At 40.5% G+C, this 12,190-nt stretch overlaps 1 protein-coding gene and 1 long non-coding RNA gene across 3 annotated transcripts; both read right to left on the bottom strand.

Annotated features, from left to right (window-relative positions):
• Positions 1-3,880: 3,880 nt before the first annotated feature.
• On the bottom strand, positions 3,881-5,808 carry LOC124042988. Its single transcript, XR_006840236.1, has 3 exons — positions 5,785-5,808; positions 5,669-5,734; positions 3,881-4,668 (listed from the first exon to the last, which is right to left on the bottom strand). It is a non-coding gene; the product is annotated as an uncharacterized LOC124042988 (long non-coding RNA).
• A 721-nt stretch (positions 5,809-6,529) lies between these two features.
• On the bottom strand, positions 6,530-11,316 carry LOC124042987 (B- and T-lymphocyte attenuator-like). 2 transcript variants are annotated; one of them, XM_046361154.1, is made up of 6 exons: positions 11,127-11,316; positions 10,563-10,877; positions 8,621-8,662; positions 8,379-8,510; positions 8,240-8,277; positions 6,530-7,392 (listed from the first exon to the last, which is right to left on the bottom strand). In XM_046361154.1, exons 1-6 carry the CDS (start codon positions 11,203-11,205, stop codon positions 7,177-7,179), a joined length of 822 nt encoding a protein of 273 aa, XP_046217110.1. In that variant the 5' UTR covers positions 11,206-11,316; the 3' UTR covers positions 6,530-7,176. The 2 variants fall into 2 exon arrangements, with proteins under 2 accessions (XP_046217110.1, XP_046217111.1); XM_046361155.1 differs by lacking the exons at positions 6,530-7,392; positions 8,240-8,277; positions 8,379-8,510; positions 8,621-8,662 and adding exons at positions 9,561-9,889; positions 10,066-10,210.
• Between the last annotated feature and the right edge of the window lie 874 nt (positions 11,317-12,190).

The following is a 12,190-nucleotide window of genomic DNA, read 5'->3' as shown; positions in this document are numbered from 1 at the left end:
CTCCATCCATCCATCTACCACCCCTCCATCCATCCATCCATCCATTCATCCATCCATCTATCCACCCATCTACCACCCCCCTCCATCCATCCATCTACCACCCCTCCATCCATCCATCTATCTACCACCCGTCCAACCATCCATCTACCACCCCTCCAACCATCCATCTATCCATCCATCTACCACCCCTCCATCCATCCATCTATCCATCCATCTACCACCCATCCATCCATCTATCCAGCCATCTACCACCCCTCCATCCATAAATCTATCCACCCATTCATCCATCCATCTACCACCCCTCCATCCATCCATCTATCCATCCATCTACCACCCATCCATCCATCCATCTATCCACCCATCCATCCATCCATCCATCCATCTATCCATTCACACCTCCCTCCCTCCCTTCTTTCCTCAGATGGCGTGTTCTCGCCACCCCTCTGGCGGCTGAACGAGGGCTTTGTCCTCTAAAGAAAACATACATTGCCACTAGTGTGTCCAGGGCTGCATCTAAGGCCAATGAGCAGATATGAGAGTGGGGGCTGATTGTGTGTGTGTGTTACAAGGACAAAGGGCAGTGTGTGTGGGCTGTGACTGACAGACATCGACAGTAGGAAGAGAAATTCCATTCAACCAAATCTGAAGGGAGATGGAGTTCATTAACCCTTGTATTCATGGCATTTTTAATAAACCTAAAATGGCCTCAAAGTTATAATGTATGTCCTCATGTCTCAGATTGTCTTAATGTCCTGTACTAGCTTTTGCTCTATTGCCTTAGAAATTATTATGGTGGAGCATTAAGCTGTAATAACAACAAACGACCACATGGGGGCGGGCAGTAGCTGAAAGTAACACAGCATCAAGGTACAGTCAGTGGTCTGCTCTCAAAAAACACCTAGGTTACTTATTTATGGCTCAAAATGACTATCTTATAGACTAATACAAATCCATTACACTGATACGAATGGGACCTCTTCTGAGATTGTTAGGCTAATGGATGTGTCAGCAATTATGACAATAATGTAATAGCATAATTAGGCTGAAGAGTTTGTATATTTTGTGTCTCAATAAGTTTTATAAGTCAAATCAGAAAACAAGACAACTTGCATTGGTTCGACACTGGCAGGATAATTTCCATAGTGCATCATCTCTGAGCATAGAGTTTCTCTCTGAATAAACATAATCTCTCTGAGCATAGTTTCTCTCTGAATAAACATTATCTCTCTGAGCATAGAGTTTCTCTCTGAATAAACACAATCTCTCTGAGCATAGAGTTTATCTCTGAATAAACATTATCTCTCTGAGCATAGAGTTTCTCTCTGAATAAACATAATCTCTCTGAGCATAGTTTCTCTCTGAATAAACATTATCTCTCTGAGCATAGAGTTTCTCTCTGAATAAACATTATCTCTCTGAGCATAGAGTTTCTCTCTGAATAAACATTATCTCTCTGAGCATAGAGTTTCTCTCTGTTTGAGCATAGAGTTTCTCTCTGAATAAACATTATCTCTCTGAGCATAGTTTCTCTCTGAGTTTCTCTCTGAATAAACATAGAGTTTATCTGAATAAACTCTCTGAGCATAGAGTTTCTCTCTGAATAAACATAGAGTTTATCTCTGAATAAACATCATCTCTCTGAGCATAGAGTTTCTCTCTGAATAAACACAATCTCTCTGAGCATAGAGTTTATCTCTGAATAAACATTATCTCTCTGAGCATAGAGTTTCTCTCTGAATAAACATAATCTCTCTGAGCATAGTTTCTCTCTGAATAAACATTATCTCTCTGAGCATAGAGTTTCTCTCTGAATAAACAATCTATTTGAGCATAGAGTTTATCTCTGAATAAACATCATCTCTCTGAGCATAGAGTTTCTCTCTGAATAAACAATCTATTTGAGCATAGAGTTTCTGTCTGAATAAACAATCTATTTGAGCATAGAGTTTATCTGAATAAACATCATCTCTCTGAGCATAGAGTTTCTGTCTGAATAAACATTATCTCTCTGTGCATAGAGTTTCTGTCTGAATAAACATTATCTCTCTGAGCATAGAGTTTCTCTCTGAATAAACAATCTATTTGAGCATAGAGTTTCTCTCTGAATAAACAATCTATTTGAGTATAGAGTTTCTGTCTGAATAAACATTATCTCTCTGAGCATAGAGTTTCTCTGAATAAACAATCTATTTGAGCATAGAGTTTCTCTCTGAATTAACGTCATCTCTAAGAGCATAGAGTTTCTCGCTGTCTTGGTGTGGTGGGCTGCTCCTAGCACTTCCTGTGCACTGTGTTTTTAAACCACAAGCACACAGCCTTGTGCAGGACAGGGTCTGTATCTGGTGCACAAAGAAAACCCCAGTACTTTACAGTAACCACTCACTCACTCAGGATTTTACCAGAACACATACTGAAGCAGTGTAGGGACCAAAGGCATTACCAGTAAGACAAGACCAAAGCTTCATTCTGCACTCTCAAAAACCAGCCATTCCTTCTTCATATGGTAATACTCTATGACTCTGTCACAATTTACAACACAATGAGGGACATCACTAGTCTCTGGTGAATGTATTGTAATTGAGTTGAGCTGCATAGTGATCATGTAACCTTAATTTTAAATTGTGAGGTTTCAAACTACTGTAACATGTTTCCAGCCCAACAATAACTGAGACTAAAATGTGTCACTGTATGTTCCGCTTGATCACAATCATGCCGCACCAACATAACATCACATTTACGTCATCTTTACCGTCATCATCATATAGCCATAGAGAAACAGTCATCTTCATATAGCCATAGAGAAACAGTCATCTTCATATAGCCATAGAGAAACAGTCATCTTCATATAGCCATAGAGAAACAGTCATCTTCATATAGCCATAGAGAAACAGTCATCTTCATATAGCCATAGAGAAACAGTCATCTTCATATAGCCATAGAGAAACAGTCATCTTCATATAGCCATAGAGAAACAGTCATCTTCTTCATATAGCCATAGAGAAACAGTCATCTTCATATAGCCATAGAGAAACAGTCATCTTCATATAGCCATAGAGAAAACATCTTCATCTTCATCTTCATATAGCCATAGAGAAACAGTCATCTTCATATAGCCATAGAGAAACAGTCATCTTCATATAGCCATAGAGAAACAGTCATCTTCATATAGCCATAGAGAAACAGTCATCTTCATATAGCCATAGAGAAACAGTCATCTTCATATAGCCATAGAGAAACAGTCATCTTCATATAGCCATAGAGAAACAGTCATCTTCATATAGCCATAGAGAAACAGTCATCTTCATATAGCCATAGAGAAACAGTCATCTTCATATAGCCATAGAGAAACAGTCATCTTCATATAGCCATAGAGAAACAGTCATCTTCATATAGCCATAGAGAAACAGTCATCTTCATATAGCCATAGAGAAACAGTCATCTTCATATAGCCATAGAGAAACAGTCATCTTCATATAGCCATAGAGAAACAGTCATCATCATATAGCCATAGAGAAACAGTCATCATCATATAGCCATAGAGAAACAGTCATCTTCATATAGCCATAGAGAAACAGTCATCTTCATATAGCCATAGAGAAACAGTCATCTTCATATAGCCATAGAGAAACGGTCATTTTCATTCATGTTACATTTACATGACATTTCATAGTCCAAGAGAAACATATCTATTTGCAGTGACTCATATAGGGTTAGAGAAACAGTCATCAACATTTTAGCCATAGGATGCTCCCCAACCTGTAGCCATCTTCATATAGCCATACAAACACATTAACCATAGATCCCAGCACATGCTTGCTAAAGTCATGTTTTCATTAGCCAGCACACGCATTTGCTAAATGACATTTGTAGCCAGCATAGTCTCTGAAGAGGGAGAACATATCTATTTGCAGTGACTCACTGTTTGGGTTACAGAATATAGTGAGCTCAACATTTTACATGGGATGCTCCCCAACCTGTAGCCAGCACACACATACAAACACATTAACCTGTATGCCAGCACATGCTTGCTAAAGTATTAACCTGTAGCCAGCACACGCATGCTAATGTATTAACCTGTAGCCAGCACACGCATGCTAACGTATTAACCTGTAGCCAGCACACGCATGCTAATGTATTAACCTGTAGCCAGCACACACATGCTAACATATTAACCTGTAGCCAGCACACGCTTGCTAACATATTAACCTGTAGCCAGCACACGCATGCTAATGTATTAACCTGTAGCCAACACACGCTTGCTAACATATTAACCTGTAGCCAGCACACGCTTGCTAACATATTAACCTGTAGCCAGCACATGCATGCTAACGTATTAACCTGTAGCCAGCACACTCATGCTAACGTATTAACCTGTAGCCAGCACACGCATGCTAACGTATTAACCTGTAGCCAGCACATGCATGCTAACGTATTAACCTGTAGCCAGCACACGCTTGCTAACGTATTAACCTGTAGCCAGCACACGCATGCTAACGTATTAACCTGTAGCCAGCACACGCATGCTAATGTATTAACCTGTAGCCAGCACACGCTTGCTAACGTATTAACCTGTAGCCAGCACACACATGCTAACGTATTAACCTGTAGCCAGCACACGCATGCTAATGTATTAACCTGTAGCCAGCACACGCTTGCTAACGTATTAACCTGTAGCCAGCACACGCATGCTCTCCTTCCAGACTCACATCAAACATCTCCAATCGAAAATCAAATCAAGAGTCGGCTTTCTATTCCGCAACAAAGCCTCCTTCACTCACGCCGCCAAGCTTACCCTAGTAAAACTGACTATCCTACCGATCCTCGACTTCGGCGATGTCATCTACAAAATGGCTTCCAACACTCTACTCAGCAAACTGGATGCAGTCTATCACAGTGCCATCCGTTTTGTCACTAAAGCACCTTATACCACCCACCACTGCGACTTGTATGCTCTAGTTGGCTGGCCCTCACTACATATTCGTCGCCAGACCCACTGGCTCCAGGTCATCTACAAGTCCATGCTAGGTAAAAGCTCCGCCTTATCTCAGTTCACTGGTCACGATGGCAACACCCATCCGTAGCACGCGCTCCAGCAGGTGTATCTCACTGATCATCCCTAAAGCCAACACCTCATTTGTCCGCCTTTCGTTCCAGTACTCTGCTGCCTGTGACTGGAACGAACTGCAAAAATCGCTGAAGTTGGAGACTTTTATCTCCCTCACCAACTTCAAACATCAGCTATCCGAGCAGCTAACCGATCGCTGCAGCTGTACATAGTCTATTGGTAAATAGCCCACCCATTTTCACCTACCTCATTCCCATACTGTTTTTATACTGTTTTTTATTTATTTACTTTTCTGCTCTTTTGCACACCAATATCTCTACCTGTACATGACCATCTGATCATTTATCACTCCAGTGTTAATCTGCAAAATTGTATTATTCGCCTACCTCCTCATGCCTTTTGCACACATTGTATATAGACTGCACATTTTTTTCTACTGTGTTATTGACTTGTTAATTGTTTATTCCATGTGTAACTCTGTGTTGTCTGTTCACACTGCTATGCTTTATTTTGGCCAGGTCGCAGTTGCAAATGAGAACTTGTTCTCAACTAGCCTACCTGGTTAAATAAAGGTGAAAAAAAAAAAGAAAAAAACGTATTAACCTGTAGCCAGCACACGCATGCTAACGTATTAACCTGTAGCCAGCACACGCTTGCTAACGTATTAACCTGTAGCCAGCACACTAATGTAGCCAGCACACGCTTGCTAACGTATTGACCTGTAGCCAGCACACGCATGCTAACGTATTAACCTGTAGCCAGCACACGCGTATTAATGTAGCCAGGACACGCATGCTAACGTATTAACCTGTAGCCAGCACACGCATGCTGTAGCCAGCACACTAATGTATTAACCTTAACCTGTAGCTGTAGCCAGCACACGCTTGCTAACACATTAACCTGTAGCCAGCACACGCTTGCTAACACATTAACCTGTAGCCAGCACACGCTTGCTAACATATTAACCTGTAGCCAGCACACGCTTGCTAACACATTAACCTGTAGCCAGCACACGCTTGCTAACATATTAACCTGTAGCCAGCACACACTTGCTAACACATTAACCTGTAGCCAGCACACGCTTGCTAACATAACATATTAACCTGTAGCCCAGCTTGCTAACATATTAACTTGCTAACATATTAACCTGTAGCCAGCACACGCTTGCTAACGTATTAACCTGTAGCTAGCACACGCTTGCTAACACATTAACCTGTAGCCAGCACACACTTGCTAACATATTAACCTGTAGTCAGCACACGCTTGCTAACGCTTGTCGAACATCTAATTAACCTGTAGCCAGATTTGTTTTGCTCCTAGACGTTTCACTTCACAATAACAGTACTTACAGTTGACCCGGGCAGCTCTAGCAGGACAGAAATTTGACAAACTAACTTGTTGGAAAGGTGGCATTCTGTGACGATGCCATGTTGAAAGTCACTGAGCTCTTCAGTAAGGCCATTCTACTGACAGTGTTTGTTTATGGAGATTGAATGGCTGTGTGCTCAATTTTATACACCTGTTAGCAATGATTGTGGCTGAAATAGCCAAATCCACTCATTTGAATGGGTGTCCACTTACTTTTGAATATACCATGTATTTCTTGATAGTAATTAACAAATGATGGTTTTCCCATCATTATGTGTGAAATATCTTGAAGTGAGTGTTACCGACACCTTTGCTCCTCTAACTCTGAGGTGTGATGTGAAGGATGTTCACTCAGAAGCACATGCTCTCAGTCACCCTCCACCTTTACATCTTCTTCTCTGAAACACTGCTGCACTGCGGTTAACACATTGCTCACCGTTGCAATTACACCAGGAAGTGTGTGTCATTGAGTGCGTGACAATTATATAAAGTGCCCCCCAAAAATATAATATGAAAACAGATCCCCCGATGAGTCAAATTTTCATAAACAAAAATGTTCAGCTTTCCTCTTCCTCTGTGTGAAAACAACCATCAAAGAACACAACTTACAGCACTGTACTGTTAGGGTCTGGCTGAGGTCTCTCTCAGTGCTGAGTAGACCCGGATGGCTGCGTATTCAGAGAACGTATCCTGCGGGGTCGGAATATGGGGTGATCTCAGGGACCCCCTGGTGGTCTCGTGGTTCAGGGAAGCATACACAAGGTGGCTTGACACTTGACCTCCTGCTCTGTTGTTGGAGGATGGTAGAGCTCCATTTTCCCCATTGATGTGGTTACAGTAGAGACCGTTGTCATAGAGATTGGCAGGCTGTATGGGGTTTGGGGTGGATGGTGATGATGGAAAGGTTCCCTCGGGTTGAAGGAGAGGTCTGGACATGGTGCTGCCAGTGTGGACATCTCCTGTGTCATAAACACAGGAAGAGACATTTAGACCAGGGATGGGCATCTGGCGGCCCCCCTTTTTAAGACCCGTGGATCAATCCCTCCTCCCCAAAATATCATTCATATTATTGTTATTATTATTTTTGGAGAAAGAAAATTCAGTCGGGGTCTCAACTTACTGTTGATAGTTAGAATAGTAGAATACAGAAGGTGAAATTTCAAAATGTGGTCGTGCATCAGCAGTTTTTCTCTTGTTATGTCAGTCACTGACAGTACCTCAATCAGCCTGTGTCAGCTCAAATGTTTTAGATTGGTAAATTAGTTGAGCCAGCTATCTAAAATTCTATTAGTCATGATCAAATTACTAATATCATATTCAAAATGGCAAATCAAAATGTGTAGAATTACAGGAAATTAGCTGTAAAATTGCTACACTTTTTTTTTGCTATAAAACTTGCATCAAAAGTTGTTATAAAATTGCAAAATCTCCTCTCCGCACCATGGTAAAATGTGCAAAATTGCAGCAAACTTGCTTTAAAACAGCTCAATTTTCTCTAAGCCACATGGCAAAATGTGTATAATTGCACTTAGGTCCCTCAAAAGGATAGTGTGTGGATGTGTATGGACGTGGGTAGGAAGACCTGCAAGCGACTGCGGCTTGTGAGTTCACACCCACCCCCATCAAAGTAGCCCATCTGATTTAGACAGAGTCATTTAGACATGGCAGCATAGTAATGCTACCCTTCATTACGTTTAGCCTTCACATGCAAGCAGGTGTACTGAGGACTGGTATTGTCATGGTAACAGATGACATGTTGGTTAATTATGAGATGCTGTAAGAAATACAATTATTGTATTGCTTTACCTGCTTCTTTGTTCTATTTTCTGTTGACCTGCTGGGTCCTGAAAAATACATCCATTGTAGAAACGTAACTTTTGAATTCTTTATTTCAACCTTGTAAAAAAACATACATTTTCAGTATTAAATCAATAGCGTTACTCACCTTTATATGCATGTAGACAGACGAAAGAAAATGCTGTCACAATGACCACCAGGACTACTATTCCCACACAGATGTAAACATAAGGCATGAAACTTGGATCATTCCTATCACGCCTTGCACCCGTTGAGTCATCTGTTAGAGTAGTAAGACAGGTCTTAACGACAGACACAGTTGTCACATAGGCCTACTAGTTCATGTAATGTGACTGAATGCCTGGTAAAATGCATAAAACATGGTCTTACTTGTGTTGTGGTCTGCTGTGCTTGTAATCTCCAGGTTGCTATCTATAGAAAGAAGTTTGCATAAGCGGATTAGCCATCTGGAAATTTGACAAATGTTTGACAAATCGACAAATGTATTTTTTGGGGGGAACAAAAAACTAAAAAGGGGCACTGCCAGTGGTCGATGGGCCTGTATATTATTATGTTATCTAAATAATATATTTGAACATTTGCCTGACCAGTGGGCTGAGCTGAGGTCACACATAAAATGCACATTCAAAGTCAAATGCACATCAGCAAAGAGACCAGCTAGAACTCTGTCATCAGTCAACCTAGATCATGGATTGCAAAACAATGGAAAAACGGTGCTGGAAAAGTTAGAGATTGAATAAATGCTTGAGGCCAACACTGCTAACTGTGTGAAATCAACCAACTTATTTTCAAAAAGTTCTGGTTCTGCTGGACCGAATGCTGTGCCTGTGTCTGTGCTGATAAATGATGCTAGGCTTAGCACCAACAGATCAGCTGCTGCTGTAAAAGACAGTGCAGTCAAGGTTGGGACAAAACAGAGAAAGACAGACACTGACACAGATTTTGTCAACTGCTACCAGTATATGGTATGAACTAGTAGGCTAAATAACACCTAGGCCTAATTAGGGAAGGGGGATTCAGGGTAACAGATATGACAGGTATTAACTTGCTATAACTTAAAAAGTCATTTGATTGTCTTGTATGACATATAAGTCAATAGACATAAGACATTACATATAGTGCCACTGCTTTTTATTAAAGTCATCATGTATTACAATGAAACACTGAATTAATGCACAGTAATTGATAATCCTATGTTAAAGGTCAATTCAAGGACTGTCTGTGTATATATATATATATATATATATATATATATATATATATATATATATATATATATATATATATATATATATATATATATATATACATGTATACATACACTACTGTTCAAAAGTTTGGACTCACTTTGGGGTTTTTGAAAGAAAAGCGCATTTTTTTTGTCCTTTAAAATAACATCATATTGATCAGAAATACAGTGTAGACATGGCTAATGCTGTGAATGACCATTTTAGCTAGAAACTGTAGATTTTTTATGGAATATCTACATAGGCTTACAGAGGCCCATTATCAGCAACCATCACTCCTGTGTTCCAATGGCACGTTGTGTTAGCTAAATACTTTATAAATGTTTTGAGTGACCAATGTAATTTCTCAGGGAAAAAGATGAGCTTGCCATGGTAGACATTCTTGCAGTACCTGGTAAAGGACACACAACACAGGATGTTTAATATATGTGTGAATGTGTGAATAACTAGCTTACTAACATTTACAAATATGGGAGTAATGAGTCACAAATGGTGAGCAAACACTTTGTAAATGCCTTATAAATGCCTTAATAATGGTTTATTATGGACCATTAAATAAATTGTTACCCTAGGGGACTGCTGGGCCCAGCACAGGCAGTGTGGTCCCCTGGTCTTCTGGTCCCAGTTATGCTAGGCTTAGCAGCACAGACAGCTACTGTTCCAGACAGCTCAGCAGTCAAGTGCAGTGGAGGTAGGAATAGAGAGACACACACTGACACATATGTACTGTCAGTTTTACCATTTTGGCTCTATATTATATATGTAAGGTAACTAACTATATGGGGGAGGCTTAGCAGAGGCAGTTCAGAGGTGAGTGCAGTGGAGTTAGGAAGAAAACAGGGCAACACAGATGTATTGCCAGTTCCTTAATAGATTGGCTCTAAATGTAATAGCGCATGATGGTGCACAAGCAGTAATGTGTGGCTAAAATGCCAGGGCTTAATGTTTTTCCTAGGCCGCCCCCGGACGTTTGTCAGACAACAACGGCTTCCAGAACAACTTAGTATCTATCGATCCATTCTAAGACATTAGATTGAAAGATTAAATTAGCTTTGGTTGGTTACCTGAGACAGAGACTTTGATAGCATGGCTAACAGTTGTTGACCCATTTTCAGCAACTCCACATCTGTACAAACCATCGTCATTGATAGATATCTTTTTAAAATTCAAAATCAAAATATATTTTTGCCTCCATCCAAATGTGACTTGCTCTGTCTCATGTATCTGTTCGCAGTTTAATAGATCCACAAATCTACACCAGGTGGCGTGTAGCTTTTCTCCACAGTGTCTCACAGGGCAGTTGATTGTTAGGGCTTTCTGAGGGACAGCATTCCAAATGGTGTTTCTTTTCACTCGCACCTCACATGTAGGGCCTTGGTCTGAAAAAAGATAGTGGAATCAGCTGAAATGAATGACTAATGGTTCATATTGCTCATGCTGTAGATCACACTGGATCACATTGATCATAGAATCCATTCAAACATGATGACCTCTCATACTTCATTCAAAAGTCAGTTGAGAAGTTTTTGATACTGTCCATCACCCCTCTTGAACTGTATTTTTTGTGGATCATAATGTAGCACAGAAATTATTTGTTTTGCATGGTATGACACAAATTGGCATCTTACCTTGAGCGTTGCCATGGACACAGAGCAGAAACAGGAGGCATAGGACCAGCAGGATGTGGTCAGAACGCGGACGGTACATCAGAGCAAAGATGCAATGTCTTATGAGCTCTCAAAACAGGTCACATCCGTGTCACTCAGTTAGAGCAGACCCTCTGTGTATACGCACATGAAGTGATACTGATGATATGTACTGTCGATCTCTCTCTTTCTCTCACTCTCTCTCCTTCTCTCTCTCTCCTGCGTATCTTAGTGGTTTTCACTTCCTGCCCTACTACATCAGCATACCTGACATAGCCAACTTTTCTGTTGCTACTGATGTTGGGTTGTGTTTTGTATCATAGGGCTACACCCGTGTGTCTGTCTTTTTATTCCATGTCTCTTCAGGGGTACCATTGGAGGACTTTGCATAAATGTTGCTCATTCAATTGATTTAGCAGCCCTTTCCTGCAGTCAAATGAACTAGTGGCCTCATGGGTGGAATGCTATTAATATTTTTCATAATTTCATAATTTTTGTTGCTTAAACAATCCAGTGAATCTATGTCAAACAGTTTTGTTACAATTCAGTCTTCTGTGATGTACAGTACCATTCAAGGGTTTTTCTTTATTTGTACTATTTTCCACATTGTAGAATAATGAAATAAAGTTATGAAATAAAACATTTGGAATCATGTAATAACCAAAAAAAGTGTTAAACAAATCAAAACATATTTTAGATGTTATATTCTTCAAAGTAGCCATCTGCTGAAAAACAAACGATTGTCCCACTAAGAGAAAACCAGATGGGATGATGTATCGCTGCAGAGTGCTGTAATAGCCATGCTGGTTAAGTGTGCCTTGAATTCTAAATAAATCACAGACAGTGTCACCAGCAAAGCACAAACACACCATCACAACTCCTCCTCCATGCTTCACGGTGGGATCACACATCCGGAGATCATCCGTTCACCTACTTCGCATCTCACAAAGACACGGCGGTTGGGACCATTTGGACTCAAGGACAGATTTCCACCAGTCTAATGTCCATTGCTCGTGTTTCTTGGACCAAGTAAGTCTCTTGTTCTT

This window comes from Oncorhynchus gorbuscha, linkage group LG09, assembly GCF_021184085.1.
Source record: "Oncorhynchus gorbuscha isolate QuinsamMale2020 ecotype Even-year linkage group LG09, OgorEven_v1.0, whole genome shotgun sequence".
NCBI lineage: Eukaryota > Metazoa > Chordata > Actinopteri > Salmoniformes > Salmonidae > Oncorhynchus > Oncorhynchus gorbuscha.
This window is presented reverse-complemented; position numbering and strand designations above follow the sequence as displayed.

What these genes read in the sequence shown, in the direction of transcription:
- LOC124042987 (XM_046361154.1), bottom strand. Translation starts at nt 11,205, where the DNA reads ATGTACCGTCCGCGTTCTGACCACATCCTGCTGGTCCTATGCCTCCTG. An exon ending in CACAGCAGACCACAACACAA is followed by an intron (nt 8,511 to 8,620) that starts GTAAGACCATGT and finishes CTACTCTAACAG; the next exon opens with ATGACTCAACGGGTGCAAGG. An exon ending in AAAATAGAACAAAGAAGCAG is followed by an intron (nt 7,393 to 8,239) that starts GTAAAGCAATAC and finishes TTTATGACACAG; the next exon opens with GAGATGTCCACACTGGCAGC.